Source organism: Mustela nivalis (genome assembly GCF_964662115.1).
Source record: "Mustela nivalis genome assembly, chromosome: 6".
Lineage (NCBI taxonomy): Eukaryota > Metazoa > Chordata > Mammalia > Carnivora > Mustelidae > Mustela > Mustela nivalis.
The window spans coordinates 39,716,728-39,738,325 of NC_139025.1; the positions used below are offsets into that span (position 1 = coordinate 39,716,728).

General features: G+C 43.3%; 3 protein-coding genes across 12 annotated transcripts in view; 1 reads left to right on the top strand and 2 right to left on the bottom strand.

The window, feature by feature from the left end:
* The window catches only part of LOC309866913 (uncharacterized protein), a 133,237-nt gene extending 124,400 nt beyond the window's left edge, over positions 1–8,837 (bottom strand). For 3 of the 7 annotated variants that reach the window (XR_014312874.1, XR_014312875.1, XM_082735011.1), the window contains exons 1-2: positions 8,017–8,065; positions 5,475–5,564 (exon numbers count right to left, since the gene is read on the bottom strand). Coding sequence is in view for 1 of the 7 variants with exons in the window: in XM_082735011.1 (XP_082591137.1) it covers positions 5,475–5,529 (55 nt within the window). In the remaining 6 variants the exon portion in view is untranslated. Of the gene's footprint in view, positions 1–5,474; positions 5,565–8,016; positions 8,066–8,229; positions 8,312–8,408; positions 8,692–8,725 lie in introns of those variants that run through there. The other 4 variants (XR_014312870.1, XR_014312871.1, XR_014312872.1 and 1 more) reach the window with 4 other exon arrangements.
* Positions 8,128–21,598, top strand: part of LOC309866902 (protein SIX6OS1) — a 91,737-nt gene continuing 78,266 nt past the window's right edge. For 3 of the 4 annotated variants that reach the window (XM_082734972.1, XM_082734975.1, XM_082734976.1), the window contains exons 1-2: positions 8,128–8,365; positions 15,388–15,451. The gene's annotated coding sequence lies outside the window, so the exon portion shown is untranslated. The remainder of the gene's footprint in view (positions 8,366–15,387; positions 15,452–21,598) is intronic. The other variant, XM_082734974.1, reaches the window with a different exon arrangement.
* Positions 12,695–15,003, bottom strand: SIX6 (SIX homeobox 6). Its single transcript, XM_082735005.1, has 2 exons — positions 14,029–15,003; positions 12,695–12,941 (listed from the first exon to the last, which is right to left on the bottom strand). Exons 1-2 carry the CDS (start codon positions 14,598–14,600, stop codon positions 12,773–12,775), a joined length of 741 nt encoding a protein of 246 aa, XP_082591131.1. The 5' UTR covers positions 14,601–15,003; the 3' UTR covers positions 12,695–12,772.

The following is a 21,598-nucleotide window of genomic DNA, read 5'->3' on the forward strand; positions in this document are numbered from 1 at the left end:
TCTTTTTAAAGGATGTAATGGGGCACCTGGATGGCTCAGTCAGTTGAGCCTCTGACTCCTGATTTCCACTCAGGTCATGATCTTAGGGTGATGGGATTGAGCCTTGGGTTGAGCTCTGTGCTGTGTGTGGAGTCTGTTTGTCTCTCTCCCTCTGCCTCTCCCCCAATTCTCTCTCTCTTCTGATTTCTACCTATTGGATACTCATTTACTAATAATTACTTAAAAGGTTAAAAGATGGAAGAGATTTTTAGTGTAGGTGGAGAGCAGAAAATGCCTTGCAGGTACTATGAGCCCAATATATGGATGGATGATTACAGGATGATTGAATGAATGAATGGATTTCTGACCAGTCTGTCAATCTGTAATAGTGATACCACTGGGGTGCTGACAGTGAAAGTTCTTCTTCAGAAGAGAAATGGGATTTCTAATTTATATAAGTTACCATGAATTACTAGTTAAGATGTTTTAAATAAAAAACCAAGCTGCTTCCTTTAGCTAGTAGGAATATTATTATTTTAGCTAATTATAAATTGTTAATTAGATAATGTGTCAAAAGACCTGACTTTCAACTTTTAAATGAACAAAATGAAGTTAAGACTTTTTTTGTCTGTAAACCTATTTAATTTTATCGCTTTTTATCACTAACATTGTGGTGGTTTATATGATTTCATTCAGGTCATAAGATCAAGATTTGGGAGTTAATTAAAAACAAAATAAAAGTAATGCTTGGAAGAAAAAAAATTGGGGATGACTACACAAAATATCTAAGGTCCCTTTCAATCTAATATTTTATATATTTTTAAAATCAACTTCATTGAGGTATAATTTATATACAATGAAAGTCACCCATCTGAAAGTGTAAATTTCAGTAGGTTCTAAGACAAGGACGTTTTTTTTTTACTGAAAAGAAAAACACTAATTAGTAGATGGAGAATTCTGAATTCTCTGATATCCTTTTTTTTTTTTTAAATATGAGACAATTTTATTTAAAGCCTTTACATTTAGCTTCAACGTTATCATTATTATTACCAGGGCTGTTTGCTCCATCTCTTGAGATCTCTAACAGAATTTTCCAGACCACATCATCTTCATGTCTATATAAATTATTTGAGCTATTTTACTTTTTAAACCAGAGCATGGTGTTATTACCACATGCATGTTACATTAAGAAAGATTTTTCCTTTCATCTTGCAAGTAGAGAATCTCTACAACAAGCCTCTTTATTTAATTGTTCTTTTATTCGTTCACTTTTTTTTTTTATTAAAGATTTTATTTATTTATTTGACACAGAGAGAGATCACAAGTAGGCAGAGAGTCAGGCAGAGAGAGAGAGAGAAGCAGGCTCCCCGCTGAGCAAAGAGCCTGATGCGGGGCTTGATCCCAGGACATTGAGATCATGACCTGAGCCGAAGGCAGTGGCTTAATCCACTGAGCCACCCAGGCGCCCCTATTCGTTCACTTTTAATGTAACTTTTGAATAGAGCAAAGATTCACATGGTCAAACAAATTAAAATGTACAAACTACACAGTGAAAAGTCTCTTTCTCACTTCTGTTCCCATCTGCTCAGTTGCTCCTCCAAACTTGAAACTACCGTTTATAGTTTCTTGTGTATTCTTCCAGAGTTTGTTTATTCAGATAAGAGTATATATAAACATAGGTCTCATTTGCATGTTTTAAAGAACTCTGGCACCCTTTAACAATCATCATTTTCTCTAGCAATCAGTGGAACACTCCTTTTATTTTTCTCTTAGAAAAAGAGGTCCCTTTTCAAAGAACTTTAGGAGTGCCTGGGTGGCTCAGTTGGTTAGGTGTCTGACTCTTGATTTCTGCTAGGTTCATCCCAGAGGTCATGGGATCAAGCCCCACATCAGCTCTGTTCTCAGCACAGAGTCTGCTTGAGATTCTTTCCCTCTGCCTTTCTCCCTGCTCTCGTTCATGTGCTCTCTCTCAAATAAATAAATCTTTAAAAAAAGTAAAGAACTTCAGATTATTCAGACTAAAGTTTCCTGAAATTAAAAAGATTCCAGTTACCCTTTAGTTATTTTCATTCATTCATTTGATTCATTCATTTAGCAAAAATCTATTGATTTGCTTGCTGTGTCAAAGATCCTGCACTCAGGTCTTAGAGGATTACAAAGATTATGGATCTTGCTCTGAAAGAGCATGTAGTAAGAGATACAAGACATGAAGCTAAATAATTATAAGAGATGTATAAAATGCCACAGCCTTTCAGAGAAGGGAGAGATTAGTTCAATTCTATGGATCAAGGAAGGCTTTCAGAGGAAAATGACCTTTGAGCTGAGCCATGAAAGTTGAGTCTATACACCAACAGAAATGGGATGATGGAAAAGTAAGAACATTCTATGTTATATCACAGCACTCTTGTTTTCAAATGACAGAAACTCCAAGTAGCTTAAACAAGAAAGAAAAAGTAGGAGGGCACTGTACTCATTTCTGTAACCAAAATCAGAATACACAAGATTGGAGTTATCTTCAGTGTTAAAAGCATACAAAGATTTTATCAGCATTACCCTTTTCTGTCTCTTCTTCCTCCATTCTGTCTCTTCTCCTTCTAACAGACTCCTTCTTATAACAGGTGATGTTACTGCCAATAACTTTGGCATCATATATCTTACTGCTCTCTATTCAAGAGTAGAGAGAGTTACCCCTCTGCTTCCAATTTAGAAATTTTGGAAAGGACTGGCCCAGCTTGGTGGTTATACCCTGCTGTGAGTTGGGAAGGGAAGTACTGTGTTTGCCAGCCCCACCAGAAACACTGAATTGGGAGAAGCAGTTCTCTAAGGGTGCAGCTATCAGAAGAAGGTGGGAAGGAGTGCAGGGGAGACACAAAGCATGGAGCTCCATTTGTACCTGCAGCATTAGCAAAGGCAAGAAGGCTGCAAGCTGTGCTGTGAATATGGTGAGAAGCAGGGCTTGGGACTTGTGTAAGGGAGCCAAGGTATTTGTGGTGCAAAATTTGAGAGGTATTCTCAGATGTCAACCCTGAACTTGGTGGGGAGAAGGGGGGAGAGAGAGAGGGTCAAACCTCCTTAAATTTTGTACCTTAAGCACCTTGTTTGCCTCAACCTAATCTTGGCCCTGTTAAGAAGGGATGTTCAACAGTGTTGAAGATAACAGGCTGAAGAGTTGAGGACCGAGTAGAGTGACCTTTGAGGGGACAGTTTTGTTGGAACCATGCAAGTGAAAGTCAGACTGTGAGAGGTTAAGGAGTAACTATCTAGTGAAAAAATGGTGGCAGAGAATGTAGGCTACTGTCTCCTCTATCATGAAGTTGGGTGTTGAAAGGAACGACAGAGAAGGAATTACAACTTAAGGGGGTAGCTGAGGGCTCAGCAAGTTTGTTTTACTTCATCTTATTTTCAATATTGGTGCTATCTGTCCCAAGAAGCAGTCATTTACTTCCATGGAATGATTTGAAGGATTCCTGGCTCCCTTCCAACCAAAAATAATTTTATACTAGTTTACTAGTGGTGTCTGAATTGCTACCATTAGTGATTTGGGGTTATTGAATTAAAGGATTATCTCCTAGCAGTTAGTAAGTACCCCCCTAGGTCCCCATCTGTAGGTAATTCATTAAGCTTTTAGCAGCTATCTGTACGTCAATGTGAATTGGCTTATCTGATTTTTTGGAAACAACCAAGAATAGATTTTGATAAAGGGCGAGTAAAGAGCACTGAAGGGTTTTTGACAGTTTGGGATGTGGCACCTATAAGAAGGAAAGGTGAAGAATTCCCAAAAGGAAAGGTGAGGTTCTAAAGGGTAACCTCTCTATCTCATAGCCCTACCCAAGGCCAGCTACACTCTAAAATTCTTTCCTTCCATCAATGAACCATTTTGTAAAACAGCTTTTGAGTAAAATCTTGTCAAAACTTTCTGGGGAAATACATTATGTCCTAGAAGATAGAAAATGATACTAGCCATAGAATCAGAAAACCTGTTCTTAAAAAAAAAAAAAAAAAAAAGAAAGAAAGAAAAGAAAAACTGTTCTCATCAAACACTTACTTGGCCTGCACAGAAGCAGAATTACCTTGAAGCAAGTGATACGTAGGTTGCAAAATACCCATTTGCACAGATCCCTTCAAAGGCCCTTGGAAGGATCCTAGCAACATTTTCATATGATCATGCATTTTTGAAAAATTTGAAAAACAAGATAATTTAACTATAATACACCACTGTCTCTATCCACTCCTATTTTCCCTTTGTCACATTTCCCCTAGTGCTGAGTGGCACTGGAGTAACCAGTCATTTTTGCTATCCAGTACCTAAAGGGAACTTGAGTTGGGGATACAGTTTGGGTTTAGTGGTATATATTTTAATGGCTTATTGTCATTTCTGCATATTGTTAGGTAATTACTAGCTCTTTTGGTGCAGGGATGTCTTATAGACATATTCCTATTGCCTGTTGGGCTAATTTATGTGTCACAACATGAATATGTAAGGCCCTTGATTAAAAACTGGTTAATGAGTGCCGTCAATGCAAAGATTATTTAAGATTGGCTGCTATTTAAGGAAACTTGAAACATGAAATTCAAGGAAATCTTGAAATCTGTTCACATATGAAGAAACTTCACAGAGGCTTTCCCAAATTTGATACCAATCCAAAAAATTACATATGGCATTACCAATGAGTTATAAAATTGAAAGAAAATTTTGTAAACTATGAATAATAAATCTTAAAAATGAACCCATACTAAAGGAAAGACAAAATTACCTTTCTATTCGAGATTGTACTGTAAAGCTGTCATATATAGAAGCAATCTATCAAAGAACATACAGGAAAAAATTGGGAAAAAACTATTCTAGAGGTATATATGACAATTAGTAGAATGATTTTGTTATTATTTGGATTTTGTGACATTTGTTGTATTTGCTGGTTTTTAAAATTTTGTAATTGTGGTTTATTTGCTTATTTATTTTTTAAGAAAGATTTTATTTATTTATTTGAGAGAGAGAACATGAGTGAGAGAGCACAAGCAGGGGTAGGGCAAAGGCAGAAGAAGGCCCTTGATCCCAGGGGCTCGATTCCAGGACCCTGAGATCATGACCTGAGCCAAAGGCAGGCAGACATTTAACCGACTGAGCCATCCAGGTGTCCCTGTTACGATTTCTTATGCCCAATTTTGTACTCATAATTTTATACCTTTATTTTAAAGAGTATCCCCCACCCCCCAAATTAGCTAAACTTTAAGTCCTATAAAGTCTGGATTCTTCTCTGATCCTGTGGCTGAGCAAGTAATGTGAGCCCCTAGTTCTCTTATCTGGAAGGTAGGAACTATATCTGCTGACTCACCTCACGGGGTGCTTGTGAGGAAGAGAGATGGTGCAGTTCAAAGGCCCTCATTACTAGTTACAAAGAGCCATACAAATGTAAGTAGTAGGATCACTGCCTCTTCCTCAAAAAACAGGTCTTGCATTTTCCCTAAGAGGTTATCTTTTCAGTGATCATACTTACATTTCGGTTTATCCTGAATTGTAGGATGGGCTAAGATGCCTCTGGAGAACTTCATACAGATGACAAGCAGCCCCAGACAGAGTTAAAATCCTAAGAAAGAATGGTGTTCTATTAGCACAAGTTCATCCATCACCACGCCTGGGAAACCAACACACTGGGTCCTCCCTGCTAGGGGTAGTGAGCAGAGATGCTTCTAACAACAGCATTTAGCATTCAAATTCAATAATATTCCAAATATGTAGATGACCCCTATTAAAACACAGTTTTTACAGGGAATTATATAGCTTTTATTTCCTTGGCCGAGGAAAAATGGGAAAAGGGAAGTTCCATTCACTGAACACTTAATATATGTAAGCATCCAATCTAGGTGCTGTACATATGTTATCCCAAACACAATATCCCTGGATATTATCAACAGATATAAAAGAAGTTTTGCAGAAATAAAAGCTAAGGCTCAAAGAATAGAGGGACTTGCCCAAATCCACAGTAATTAGGGTATTTTAAGCAAGGTTTGTTTGATCCCACCCTTTCAGGTATTAGTCTATTGCTACATGCTGTTTCCAGTACAGTTTTTGTTTTCCTATTTGCTCCTCTTTTCTATTCTTATTGAGTCTGGCTCATACAGTTACACTTGCCTGCAAAAACAAGTTTGTAAATCAGATGTCTAGTGTATATATATGCATAGGTCTTTAGTTCAAATGCATACTCCATCATGAATTTATGGAAAGTCAGGAGTATATCCAATGCAATAAAATATGCCTTAAATGGTAATTTGAATGGACAAATCTTTAATAGGAATTATAAATGTCTGAAAATGTCTGAAATGCATAATAAACTAGTTTATCAAATTATCATGTATCAAATTAATATGCACAATCTAAAATAAGATACTTGATTTCATGCTAAAAAAAATTCAGGGCCAATCTCTTCAGTCTGAAAACAAATAGTAAGTCAACATTCTCAGGTTGCAGATTGATAGTGTCAGGTTAAAATGACTTTCCAAGAGGCAGCTTTATATATATTTTATCAGAACTCAAAATTACACACAGTTCACTTGCTTCTGTCCATTAAATTTTAAAATTGAGATGAGTTTAGTAGCTAGTAGACTTTCACAGGGCTTTTGTGTTTTAATATTTTAATGGAAACGCTTGTTTTTCATCCCCTGATTTAGCCTAAGCATGGGTGGGATGCCAATCCAAGATCTTAAAATTGAACACCTTGAATATTTGTGATTTTGTTGTTGTTGTTGTTGTTTATCTTTTAATTTGTAGGTCAAGACCAAAGTGAGGGAGGTAGGGCAGAAGGCAGAGAGAAAGAAAGGAAAGAAATATTTTGGAAGAGGAGACCTCCTTCATTCTATAACAGACAAATATATTAGAAATTATATGTTATAGGGTTAAGAGAGTGTAATAGCTATATTTTGAAACCTAAGGGGATGACTCTTATCTTACTGTTTGAAAAAAATGTGCACGTGAGAAGATAATTTTCATATTATGAACGCAAAGCCACAGAATTCTGAAAAACCGTGTACTTAGTGGGAGTATCATCCCAGAGGACCTGACCAGTAGGCAAGAGCCGGTAAGCTGAAGTATTTAAGTGAACTTTGGGTCCAGCCTGTATTTGTCATCTTTGCCGTTCAAATGAACTCCGCACTAGCCGTACTCCCCAGCTAATTCGGGACAGGTTTCAAGGAAGATCCATTGTTTTGGTTTAAATATATATATTGAGCACCTACTACTAGGTCAGGCTGTGAGCATAGAAAGATGGAAAAAATTCAGTATCTGCCCTTAAGGAGCTTCTATTCTGGAAGGGCAGGGGTGTGCCAAACATTCAGACAAATGCACAACTGTATGACAGTGTTTAACACTTAACACGTTAGATAAGGTACGGTGAGAGCACTAAAAAGGGAAGTCGAAATGTCTCTGTGGGGAGCCCACTGAACCAAGAAAGACTCTTTGGAAGTAGGACAGGTTTCCAGCGGGACCGGCTAGCCCAGGAGGCAGGCGGCAGAATTCGCGCAGGGGAAGCGGAAACGGCGCGAGCAGAGGCACAGGCGTGAAACTGCGGGTTCTGCTCTGGGATCGCCCTCGCACCCCTTTGTCTCCAGACAACCGGAGACGACCAGTTCGATCCCTCACGGCAGGGCAGATCTGAAGAAGTTTGGGGATATAAATCCCAGCCAAGAGAGCGGCAAGGCATGACCTTGCCTGAGGAGATTTGTAGGAGCCGAAATGGGAGCCGCGAAGTTTCTGAAAGACTGGGCGGGGCTCGGGTGGCGGCGGGGCCCTGCCTGAGCTTAATCGTGCTGCCGCGGGCCTTTGGTTCTCCGGGAGCTGTGCTCTGCGTCCCCGCCCCGACGGCCGGCACGCGAATCTGCGGGAAGCTCCAAGCCTTCCCGAAGCTGAGCGCCTGAGAAGCCCGCTCCCTGTGTCGGGACCCTCTCTGCCCCTCCTTGGTCCCTGCTTGGGAAACTCGCGTGACGCAGCCAAGGGCCCGCGGTGACAAATGCTATTCTCTGGTCCCAGCGCACGACGGTGCTTACCGCGGCCTGACGAGCGGCCCTCTGCGCGCGGCCTCCCCCCACGCAAGCCCACCGCGCGCGGCACCAATCCGCGCAGGCCCAGACCCGCGCTGCGGCCTCCCGGCGCGCGTCGCACCGTCTGGCACGAGGCGCACGGACCACCTCGCGGTCCGAGGCTACGGGCTAGCGGGCGCCTCAGTTGCTGCCAGGGCGCCGATCTGTTTATCCCCTCACCTTGGGCTTTTAACCCCGCGCCCCGCTTGGTTTTGAGAGGTTTCTGTGCTCGAGCTATTTGAGGCAGGCCCTCTTAACAATAGGAGTGGCTCGCGGCCTACGCGTCTGAGAGCTTCCAGGGCGCTGGACGGAAAAGGTGGGTGTGTGGAGTTGTCACCTCACGGAGTCGCGATCCGAACCTTGGAGGAGGGACACACCTTCGCGGGTACTCTGGGCCCACGATGGGCTTCTCCTAGGGAACAAGTTCGTGCCGAACCCCTGTCTCAACGCAGCCTCCCTTAAGGGACCGACGCACGGGCCGTTCCTGCCGCCATTTCCCAGCAGGCCTCCAGGGGGCCTCCCGGCCGCGGCCTTCCTGTCGGCCGCTCCAGGCCCGGGGGCCGCCGCGCGGGGAGGGACGCGCCTCGGCGCCTGGGCCAGTGCGCGAACAATGACCCCTTTTCCCCTCGCCGCCGCCTCTTCCCCGACACCGCCCCCCTCGCACCCCCAGGCAAACCTATTAGCCTTTCAGGCCGACAAAACCCCGCGGCCCCGCGCATTGTCCCGCGGAGCGCCCGGCCGCCGTCATTAGCCCTGATTACGCTGAGCCGCCTGACAGCCCTGCGGGCCGCTCGGCAGACCCCCCATTCACGGCCGCCCCCGGGCCCCGCCTCACAATAGGAGCGGAAATCGGCCGCGCTCCCGCGTCCCGGCTGAATAGAGCGAGAAGCTGCTTCTCTTCTCCTCCCGCCCCTTTCACGTTCTTTTTGGATACAATATTTTTTCCCTTTTTGTTAAAATTAGGGAAAGAGAACGAGGTCAAGGAAGATTTTGATTGAGCTCTTTGCCTGTCATTTGTTTAATGTAAACAAAGAGCAAGTCCTCCCCCCGCCCCAGCCTCTCTTCACCTCCCTCCCAGATTTTTATAAACAAACTGGAGAAGGGGTAGGAGGGGGGTGCGAGCGCGGCGGGTGGAAGCCGAGTGGGTCATTAAAGTGGAGGAGCGAGGAACTGCGGCATTTGGGGAGCGGGAGCCATCGCGCTTTTGGTGGAACTGGCGGGTGGTTGAAATATTTATAACCGATAAAGAAGCCGAGCTGGGGCTGGTGGTTAAATCCGCACATTGGTAAGATCCGTTGAATTGTTAAAATGCAGCTTCTTTCCACTGTGCTGGAATAACTGCTTTTTGGGAAATTGTTACAGGAAATAAACTTCAAGAGAAGACAGGAAGGAAACCCATCATAAGGAGATTTCTCCAAATTCGGAAACCTTCAGCATTGCTCCTACCTGGAATTAAAAACAAACAAACAAAAAACCTTTCTAGAACAGGATAAAACTGATACAGAAAAAAAAAATCTTAAAAAGAAAACGAAAACTTTTATGATACCTGCCCAAGGGAAGATTTGGACCAATTAGCATAAATCTCTGTGTGAAGATATGGACCGATTTCCCAACATGTGATCATCAAAAGAATTGATTATTCACAAGAGCAATTAGGCGCCACCAGGTTTCAGATAAACATTTTAAAGATTCTTTAAAATAATATGTCATCCCTCCCTTAAGATTCTAAAATGAAATCAGATTAAACCTACAGATCGGTGAAACAGAATACCTACTTTATAATATAATTCTTAGTCAACACGTTACTTTAAGCAAATTAGATGTACTTTAAAGGAAAATACTTTAAAGGCTTTCACCAAAGCAGGGAGAAAATTCCTCCATAACTTCGGTCTTTTTTTTTGCCAGGCCATAAGGGTTATTTAAAAACTATTTGTACAGGGGCTCCTGGATAGGTTCCTGAATCCAGGGTCTTAGGATCAAGCCACACAACCTCCGGCTCCTTGCTCAGGGAGGAGACAGTTTCTCCCCTGACTGTCCGTCCCCCTGCTGTGCTTGCTCTCTGTATATCTCACTTGTTCTCTCTGTGTTAAATGGATAAATAAAACCCTAAAAAAAAAATTATTTGTGCAGAGAAAGCTTAGTTCTTAGCAGTATAATCCTTTTTTCTTCAGAATGCAGAATGGACATTTTCTTCTGCTTTTAGGCATCATTTGAATTGGTTAGTGGGATGGGATTTTTAAGAATCCCAACTGCCATTACATCATTCTACTAATTCTTTCCCTGCCTTCTTGGACCTAGAAACATTAGCTTAAGAGATAAAATTTATCCAAGTGCTGGTTTGGACAGTTCCTTAGTACTAGGTGGATCCGGTAAACAAGACTGGAAATCTCTACGTTTTTTCTTGAAGTGCAATATTCCTTAGCAGATTCAGGACTAGGGTAAGGCAAGGGAAGCACCTACAGTGCAAAATTTAAGGAGGCACTCATTTCCAGATGTCTTGCACTTGTGTAGCTGCTGACCTTGAGAGAGAATGCCTCCTTCAATTTTGTACTCTGGGTGCTTCCCTTGCCTCATTGGAGTCCTGGCCCTGCTCCTCAGCATTCAAGGAACTAGATGTGTGTGTGTGTGTGGGGGGGGGGAGTTGTTCAAGGAAACAAAGTTAAGAATCTTCAGGAAGCCCTCCCATCCTAGCCTTTCCAGACCCATGGGAGGGCATTTGCTTGCTTTCCTGAAGAACACCAGCTTGATCACAAAGACATCCCCACTCCTTCCATCTAGAGCTCTTGTGCAAGAGAGTTTTGACTGTCAACAGTTCTCTGGATAAGGGCCCCTCTATATAATGACAACAGTTTATAAAGCCCAAATGAGCCAAATCTGTTTAAGTGATTTAGAAACTAAAAAATCAGCCCTTAGTCATATCCTGGACTTCTCTCAGATATCTTGCCATTTGACTGCTTTTTGTCTTTCAAGACTTCACTTTTTCTTTTTCTTTTTTTTGGGGGGGGGGGGGCGGCGGGGGCACATTGGTATTTCTACCCAAATAAGTTAACAGGGTTCTGAACCAAAGGACATCTGGTAAGGACAGAGAGGTACACTGAAAGGATCCAGTGTGTGTGTGTGTGTGTGTGTGTGTATCAGGAGGAGCTCAAGGAGGGAAATTCAGCTTAAGTGATTTAAAGATCAGTGTCAAATTTTATAATATACAACCCATTTCACTAGGAAAAAAAGCTTAGAGACTCAGGATAGCATTTACTTTTTTAGTGCAAGGACAGTGAAGTTTTTTTGTTTGGGTTTTGGTGTGTGTGTGCACCTGCATGTACCTATACACTTTGGGAGGACAAATTAAATCCCAAGAATATTTGATAGTTTTAATTGAGGCCATTACAGAACAATGAGGCTCTAGATGTCTTATTTCATGTTTAATACAGAGATCAGATTTTTAAAATGCCAGTCATTTCTCTGCAGCCTTCCATTTCACTTCAGCATGTCACATGATTACACCCTTTCCTTCATCTAAGTATCACTGTTGTGGAAAAATGTGTTTGATTAAAACCTGCTTCTGCATCAAGAAGATTTTAGTTTAGTTATTAAAACCTCTCCTATCTTTTGTCTTATTTTAATATGAGCTCAATCCTAAACATAATACATACTCATTCTAACATGATCATGGGTGCCTATTGCTTTTGTATGGGAGGGGTCTTGAAAAGAGATGGAAAACTTTTGTAATTGCAGAACCTGTGTCAGAATAGTCTTGCATTTCTATAAAATTTTATAAAATAGGACTCATGACTGAATCCCAGAGTTTGGCTTCTTAAATTGTTCCTGAAAGACACTGACAATTCATAAAAGTGAGTGTCAGGAGGACAAGCCATAGTAACCGGAGTTTGGGGATGTGTGGAGTTGTCTTATAGGGGATGCTCATGTTGCAAATTTCTAGATTTAAACATATCACACATACACACATGTATATACATACATACAATTTTTTGAGCAGGTGGTTATGGATCTACCATTGGCCATTTAAAATATATAGCAGGAGACCTCAGAGAAAGCAAAAGATAAGAGAAGACTCTCCTGGGACTATGCACAGGGGCCCCTGCTTACCTGGTGAAGAGTATCTTTTTTTGTTTTGTTTTGTTTTGTTTTTAAGGAATCTGAGAGCAGCTCACTTAATTAAGAAAGTTTGCTCACCAGGTTTTTATTGTTTGGCTTCTTCACACCGAACCCATCTGCTCCATCCTGCGCCTTTAGAAACAGCAAGTTTCCAGGATATAGAGAAACCTACCAGGCAGTCTCTTAAATAAGTAAACAGCATATATATGTTTTGTTTTGTTTTGTTTTTCTTAAAAAAAAAACCTTTAAAGCAAAAGTTATACATATATAACAGCGTCCTTTTGACGTGAAATACCCACGGAAGATTTAGGACAGGCGCTCAGCGTTCAGTTCAGGTTCCGGAGGCATCTTTGCAGCAAAATTCTTGGGAAAAAGCAAAGCAAGGAGAACGTAGCGCTGGGTTGGGCCTCACCGCGGACCCCTGTGATAGCGGCCGGAGGGCGCCAGTGGAGCCAGGCCGGCCGCGGGGCGGAAATGGGCACCCGGAGCCCGCGGGTCCCTGGCCCCCCGGTTTCGCAAGCTGTGGGTTTGCTTGGTCTCTCATCCTCCCTATTTCATTTTATCTAGTTTTTACACTGGATTCTGTTTCTGAGCGTGCTGGGTGGGCAGTTCAGATGTCGCACTCGCTGTCGCTGGACGTGATGGAGATGGCCGAAGTGGCTGCCTTGCTGGATAGGCTGGCGGCGGGGCTGGCGGCGGCGCCGAGCACCTCAGGCGTGCCCTCTTCCTCAGCCCTTAGAGCCCGTCCGGAGCCCTGCGTCATGACCTGCTGCTGGAGTCTAGGAAAAGGAAAGGGATAGCAGTCACAGAGCGTAACATAGCCGCCCTTTGCCCCCCGGGTCTGCATCCCTTAAGCCCAGCGGCCAGCGGATCTCCCACAGACCCTGGCACTTAAAGTGGGGAAAGTGAGGCAAAAGAGACCAGGGCCAGAGTCCGCGGCAGCCTCTCCACGGAGCCCCGCCGTTGTCCCATCCTTCTTCTGAATCCTTTCTCGGCTCCCCATCCGAGACGCTGGGCTCAGGGTCATTCGCGATTGTTGGCCGCCTTTGGGAAATTTACAATACTGTCAAGATAAATGAGGTGTGGGTGACAACGACGTATCAAGCTCCTGGATGGGGAACCCCCTTCCCAGCGTGCATCTGCTCCAGGCGCACGCTTCTGTCAGTGCCCTCGAGGCCGGGTCAGACCAAAGCTAAAACCAAAAAGAGCTGCCTGAGGATTGCACGGAACGATTGGGCCTGGGGGATGAGGCGGGGTTTCTTGGCCAAAATGTTTGGCTAATTTAGATCCACACGCTGCGGAAGGAAAAGCCTCAGCTGACTAGCTTGCTGTTTTGAGGCAGGGTTGTCCACGCGTGAAAAGATGAGAACTCGACTTCCATCCAGAAGTCCATGAGAAACTCTTTGCTAAGCATTAGGAGAAGAATTTATCTGGGCTTTTAAAACGGCAATATCGGTAATAAGCCAGGCTTCACTTAATAATAGGAGCCTGGGCCCAGGCTGACAAGAATTCGCTTTGGGTCTTGGGGTCCCTAATTATTGCTGGGATTTTAATTTTTATTATTTGTTTCCCTTACCTAATGCAGCCTTGGTTTGGCGACTGGAACTATCTGGTGGAGGACCCCATCCCCCCACCCTAGGCGCCGAGAACCAGAGGAAAAGAGTATGGGGAAGCAAGAGCGGGGAAGGAAACCGCCCCCTACTCCGGGACCAGGATCCCAGAATACCGTGGGCTCATAACTGAAGACAGACTGAGCTCTCAAGTCCTGCGGATCCAAGTCGCCAGGCCCCGCGTAAGGGCGCCCGGGTGCCTTCCGCCTGCCCCATCCAGGGAAAGTGCAAGGCGCGTAGGCCTCTAGGTACTGACCTGTTCTTGGCTGCAGCCGCCCGATCCCTTTGTCGGCGGTTTTTGAACCAGTTGCCCACCTGCGTAGGGGTCAGTCCGGTTGCCTGGGCGAGCTCACGCTTTTTGCTGGGGTTGGGGTATGGGTCCTGCAGGTACCATTCCCGTAGCAGATGCCGCGTGCGCTCCTTGAAACAGTGTGTCTTCTGTTCGCCATCCCAAATGGTGCGCGGCAGCGGGAACTTCTTCCTCACACGGTACTTGTCCACCGGCCCCAGGGGCCGTCCACGCAGCTTCTCAGCCTCCTGGTAATGAGCTTCGAGCCACAGCGCCTGAAGCTTGGCGTGGGACTCCTTAGTGAACTTGTGGTTTTCCAGGATATGGTAGAGTTCCCGGTAATTGCCACCGTGAAAGGCCACGATGGCTCTCGCGCGCAGCACTGATTCATTCTTGTTGAGGGCCTCGCAGGCCGCAGGGGCCACGGGCAGCGACCAGAGGAAGCGACCCAGGCGTTCTACGTCGCCGCTCTCCTCCAGAGTCTCGCATACCCCGGCCACTTGCTGGGGACTGAAATTCAAGATGGGCAGCTGGAACATCGAGGCAGCGCCGACTGCAATGGGGACGCTGAGCACGGAGTGGGACACGCAGTAGATGCCCGCGGGCCTGGCCGGGTGCTCCAGGCTCTCCTCCGTGAGGCGGCTTAGGGCAGCGGGGACGCACAGCCCCCGGCAGCTGCGGCGGCGCAAAGGATGCGAGCGAGCGAGCGGGAGGGATTGGAGGAGGTGCCGGCCCCGCAGCCCAGGTTCGGCTCCGCTCGGTTAGGGCACGCAGGCCGGCGAACTGGCGCCGCTACTGGAAAGGGCTGATTGGCGGCGCGGGCGCCATGGAGACCCCCTGTCAGTCACCGGCCAGCTCTGCCAATCAAGACTGCGACCAGTGCGCCCGGGTCCTTTCAGCACCTCCCCGCTCTCGACAGCGCCCGCCGTTCACCCGTGGACTTTTCCTCAGTATTTTGCAGAATCTGGAGGAAGAGAAGACTGGAGAGTTGCTCGGAGAAAAAGAAAGGCAAGAACAGCAGCGTTTCAACACCCTCCTCCAGCGGCCTTCCTCCACCCTCGAACCCCCCAAACCCCCCACCCTCAGCCAAAAGAGGCAGTAGTGCTACAGGAATCCACTTTGGAGTGATGCGCTGCCTGGGTCAAGAGGTCTCCAGAGGACAATGAGGACTGGACCAAATCGAAATCCTCGGAGAATTCGCCAAGTTTAACTGGAACGAAACAGAAAACTTTGGGGGGAGCGCATGAATGGGAAGGGAGGGAAGTAGATCACCTATTTTTTTCCCCCCTCAGCACCCATCCCCGCACGGCTTTCCCTCTTTTCTAGCTAAAGCAGCCGAGTGGGAAGTGAATCTGAAGCAGAAGGCACAGGACCAGGGATCTGTTAAGAGGTCAGTTTGGGCTATCCCCAACACCTTCAAAAGCCTCCTGAAAATTTAAATACGGGCTAGAACAAATCTTACACCTGAAATCTCACACCTGATAACACAGGTGTTGACCCTGAAGTTAAACACTCAAGAATAGGGGTGTTGTACTCCCCCAAAGTTTATATTTTTCAGCCCCCCCCCCACGTTAACGGACTTGAACAAATGTGCAGCACAGCCACATCTAGAGTGAGAAGTCACTGGTAGGTCAGGACAGCAACTTAAAAGCTTATTTCAAAGATCTATTTTAAAATATTGATTTGCTCTTTTTGCAGGCTGATTTTGCCTTACCCTGTGTTAGAACATGTAACTCTTGTGCTGGGAGTAGAAACTCTAACCTTGGCCTTTTTGTCCGAAAGAAACTCAGTGCAAGTAAAATAGAGAAAGGGGAACCACAGCAATGGGAAGGGGGGCAGAAAATGCTTTCTAAGCTGCTGAGCACTGACCCCTCCTGCAGAGAAGAAGGGCCTTCTTGGCAGCTCTGCCTTAGGGCCAGCAGACTGAATTGGCAACTTCTATTGATTCCCAATTGACATCCACATCATACCATTTTCTGAGGTCTCTGTCAAAAGAAACCATGATCTCACCTGGGCCTTTGATAGGGGCTTGTTCAGTTTGAAGAAAATAATTGGGAAAGGGGAGTCCAATGAAAATGACTGGAAACCCATCTTTGGAGACCTATCCCTAAAGAAATCAGGTAGAAATGTTAACCCCCGAACTGGACTGGGCTGGCCCTCTTTTCTTTAGTATCAAGTACAATTTGTATGCGGGTTGTACAGCTCTGGTAAATCAGAAGGCAGATAGATAGCACAGATGGTTGGAGGTGTCGGGTCAGATTATGCTACGCCTGAGTGCAGGGCAAAGCTCGTTCTGACAGAAAACCCTGATATTATTTTCACAGATCTTCACAGTTCAAAAAAAAAAAAAAAAAAAAAAAAGCTGAGGTTGGCCAGAGGAAAAGGGGGAGCCCTGCAACCATTAACATCATTTCTGTGAGATTGAGATTGCCAGCCACCTCCACGGAGAGGCTTTTTTAAGGGCTCGGGTTTGTTTGGTTGGTTTTTGTTTTTGTTTTTTTGTTTGAAATGCGACAAGGCAAGGGCAAATAGGGTGGTGAAGACAATGTCAAAGAACAAATCTTCTCTAGCTTGGGGAGATTTCAGAATTCGCTGGAGGAACAACTTTCGTGAGGAAAGTCGCACACAAAGTGCCCCCTAAAAACGCAGTGTAGAAAACCCAGCGGGCCATGGGGATCCGGCAGCCGTGAAGCAGAACCTGGGAAGGCTGTGTTCCCAGCACCTCTGGCCCAGAAAGGAAAGCAGCCCCTTGCTCAGGATGTCTCTCCTGCCTGCTCCCCCTAGCAGAATGGTCTCACGTTCTCCTTCTGCGCGGAAGAAGCCGCAAGTCTGGGAGACCCTACAACCCCAGAGCCCAGAGAGAACCCCAACACTTGAACCTAGCCGCTGGAGGTGAGAAGTTGCGGTGCCTCACGGGACTGCACCTCTCCACCCTTTTACTAAACAATTTGAAAGCTGCGAATTCCGGGAAAGCTGGCTACTTGCCCTTAGTTTTTGTGAGCAAAGTCGTGTTAATTTTCCAGTCTATGTGCACTATCCAGGAAATGGGAATATCCTATTTCTTGGATAATAGTTCTACAAATATTAGAGGAGAGGCACTTTGGCTTCTGAGTGTTTGGGGATCTCAGGCAGCTGGAACCAAAATCCTGGCTTGGCTTCGCCTGGCGCCTGTAGTGTAGGAAAAGGGGCACTGGTTAGTGTCGACAGAGTCCCAGTTTCGCAGGACGCTGTGTCTGGACACCATGCGAATGGAGGTCTGAGAAGTGTCTAGAGGCCTCGGTCTATGATCAGGAGATCCTATCCTACCACAGCGGACTGGTTTAATTTTATTAACTCAAAGGAAATAAACCACCCTTTGGAAAGTTAGGATCACATATTCATTCATCACTTTCGCAAACAGAAGAAATGCATGCCCACCCTCGTCCGGTCTCCCCCAGTCCCTGGAAATGAGAGACGCTCCACTGGGTTCCTTAGGAAAAAACCCATTGTGGACAAGGCGGTGACCCCCACCCCCCCACCCCCTTAAAGCAGATAAATGTTGGACTTTCGGGTTGACTTTTCTTAATTTTATGGAAGGATAAATTTTTACTAGTTTGGAAACTTTGCACCAACTACCTGCTTGCTACCCCCAACTTTATTTTTCTTTTGCGTTTTACCAGGAAATCTAGAAAGCTTAGTGGCAGCCCTTAGCCTGATTTTCAGTTTTCTGTGGTTGGTCTGTAGCTAGTAGATTTGGGAGGCCTTGGGCAGGCAAATGCCTGATTCTCGCTAGGAATCCAAAGACGTCTATTCTGTTCTCTGCAGACTCAATTTTACTTTAGCGGGAAAAATTGGGAGAAAAAAGCTTTTAGAAGACAAAGTCCCTGGGCAAATTGTGTTTAATTATTCAGTGAGGCTGCAGCAGAGCAAAGTGCCCCTCTAGCCCTGCAGAAAGTTTTGAGGTTCCTACCAGAAATGTTCAGAGTGGGACTTTTTGAGGTTATCAGTGTTGCTCCCTCATTTTGCCCTCTGTGATTCTCCTCTAGAGAGAGGGACATGTGGATTCCCCGCTTACACCTTGCTGAATGATTTGCCAGTGGAGAGTGCTGCTTAGGGGTCAATACAATCTTACCTCAAGATTTCATTCTCTTGTCTTAGACTTTTCCTAAATCAGATACCTGTAAAATAATTGATATATTTTTGTTTTCTTTCTTACATAATTTCACAGTTAGGGATTTTTAAAATGTGGTAATTGAGTGCATCTGAATTTCTTGATGAAGACATATGTGCTGCATGTGAGAGTCATAGACTGGAAGACAATGAGGTCCTAGCATTTTGTGTAAGTCCATTTTGACATTTGGGGAGAGATCTTGGTTTTCCTTTCTTGGGCCTCAAAGCTGTGTATTGCTGGTGGGTGAGAATAACATAAAAAAAATCTAAAAATCTTTAAAAAGTGTTTTACTGTCTTGGAATTTACAGTATTAAAAATTTACAGTCTCACACATTTATTCATTTTTAGTATTCTGATTTTCAGATGATACCATATGCATAAGTAAAGATATATGTTTGTTTATGTATTTGGTAGTCCAAATCTTGAGGTTAGGGAATTAATTCAATATCTTAGTTTTTAAGTGCTGATCGTCCTAGTTAGTTACCAAGGTAGATTGTTCTATTTCATGCATTCTTCCCCTGCCATTATGCACCTTGTAACAAAGAACAGAGATGGCTCTTTATTGTGTGTTCCTGAGAGCAAACACGATTTGAGAAATATTTTGTAGATTTCCTGGCATTGTAAAATTAACAGGGAAAAAGTATTACAATTAAAATATTGGTCTAATTTTAAGTGATTAGAATATTTTTGCTGTTATTAGCACAATTATTTACGTTATTTTTAAAATGATGCAAAATTGCTTATGTTAAGTAGAGGAAATTTGTATAAGCTTAAATGTGGGAAAATGTACCATTTGAAAGTAATGATGAACTAGCAGTAATTTTTTTTTTTAATGTTAGGCTGACTACACAACTCTGTTTGGACCTCTAGCTTATTGTTAATCCTAGGCTTTGAATGAGAATTTGTATTTAAACCACAGAGTATATTACAAGTCATACTTCTTTTTAAATCTATAGTCTTAAATTCACTTTTCTCTCTTTCTTCTGCTTCTGTAGTATAAGTCTGAATCTGCATGGGGCTAACTATACCACAGCATAGCTTGCTTAGGGCTATGTATCAGTGGGTTCTTGTAGCATTAAGGATTTTAAGCATTAAGGATTAATGCTTAAAAATGTAACTAGTGTGTCACTTATAAACACTTTATTATTAGTAATGGAACACTAGTTGAATGACTGAAAGAATGATTAATTCGTAGTTCTCTATTGGAACTTTATTTTTTTCTACCAGCAGATTATTTTTGGCCATTTTCAAATCCAAGATCAAAGTATCTTTCTAAAATATACATAGAAATGTTAAAATTTAAAGAAGTGAAAGAATATAAGTTTGTTTATGCCCTTTGGGGTGAGCCGAAGAGTATTCGTGTTAAATTATATGTGTGGCACATATATGTATTAATTACATGTATTATATGAGTAAATAATTTCCTTCCAATACTATAAAATCAAATAGAGGTATTACCCTGTAATAAAAACCTAAATTCTCCTGGTAGTCCAGAGACTACCAGAAAATAGGTTTTGTTTTTTTTTTAAGATTTTTTATTTATTTGACAGACATAGATCACAAGTAGGCAGAGAGGCAGGCAGAGACAGATAGAGGTGGAAATAGGCTCCCCGCTGAGCAGAGAGCCTGATGGGGGGAGGGGGACCTTGATCCCAGGACTCTGGGATCCTGACCTGAGCCACCAGGTGCCCCAGCAGAAAATAGTTTTAAAAAATATTGCACTACAAAAATATTTACATAATATATTATTTACATATTATATATAATATGTAATAAATTATGTACTATATATGATTCATATAAATAGGTGTAAATAAATAAGAATACTACATTACAGAAATACATATATGTAACATCTTACCTGTCAAAGCAGCAAATCTCAAGAGAGAGCAATTTTACTCCCCCTTTCAGGGGACATTTAGCAATGCCTGAAGGTATTTTTGGTTGTCACAACTAGCATCTGATGGGTGGGTGCCAGAGATGCTGCTAAACATCTTAGAATGAACAAAACAGTCAATTATAACAAAATGTCAGTAGCACCACTGTTGAGAAACCCTGTTTCAAGAAAGAATCTCAAAATAATCAACAAGGTGTAGACAAACAAAACCTGTTAAAATTGTTTATTCTGGAGTTGAAGCACTTTCAAAGGAATTAGTGCTCCTTTAATTTCACCTTAGAACTAGTCCGCACTGGGCGCCTGGGTGGCTCAGTGGGTTAAGCCGCTGCCTTCTGCTCAGGTCATGATCTCAGGGTCCTGGCCTGCTTCCTTCTCTCTCTCTCTGCCTGCCTCTCCATCTACTTGTGATTTCTCTCTGTCAAATAAATAAATAAAAAATCTAAAAAAAAAAAAAAAAAAAAAACTAGTCCGCACCAATAAAATCTTTTCCTAAGAGCCTACTGTAATTTTTTTCTTCTTAAAATTTACTATAAATGATACTTATGGTGACTGAATTCTTATATATTTAGAAATATCTCTGGGAAAGGTGGAGTTTTGCTTCTATTATGTTGGAATTTATACTGTTTGAGTAACTGGTGGGACATGCAACAATGGTTGAAAGTTAGTGCTCAACCCTTCTTTATTTCACAAGTGAATAAAATATGAAGGCCCAAGAGGTTAAAAGATTACTCATGTTACACAATGATTAGTGGCAGAAATTGGTTTAAACACAAATTCAAACCTCTCTCCACTATATACATCGCTTTCCTTACCCAAGGAAGATGGTAATAATTGCAGTTGAGTTTAAGCACAAAGGATCTGAATCACACATGAATATTTATTTATTGGTGGTTGCCCTGTGTAAGGTCTTATGCTGTTTCCCATTGCTGTGACTTTCAGAGGTTGATGCGCTCTAATTCATGGATCCCAGAGAGATTTAAACCATTCTGGGTCTTGTCAAGTTTTATGCCCTTCTAAGCCCTAAAAAGGCTTTGAATCTCAAATGTGACTCTGGGACTTCTTCTCGAGGGGATAGGAACATTGGAGTCTGGGTGTAATTGAAGACCTTTCTCTGAGTCATCACTCTGTATACTACAGGAAAATGGGACTGAATCCAGCCTCTTGGGGAGGAGAGATTGGAGTTGAGGTGTTGTAAGGCTTGGTTTAAGTAAAAAAAAAAAAAAAAAAAAAAAAAAAAAAAAAAAAAAATCTGAAGTCTTTTGTCAGGTTTTTCAAAAGAATAACAGTGATGTTCACTAGCATTTCTATAATTAACAAGCTGTCAGCATTTCTATTACAACCACAGAAGTCTATTACAGACCACAGAATTGTGATAAATGTTTCTTTAGGTTTAAATGTTAGCCTTCATCTTCTTTTCAGCCTAAGGGCAATTTTTGAAACCAATTTTGTTTCAATCATTTTGGATCAGTTGTGTGGTAATTTTGGAAGTG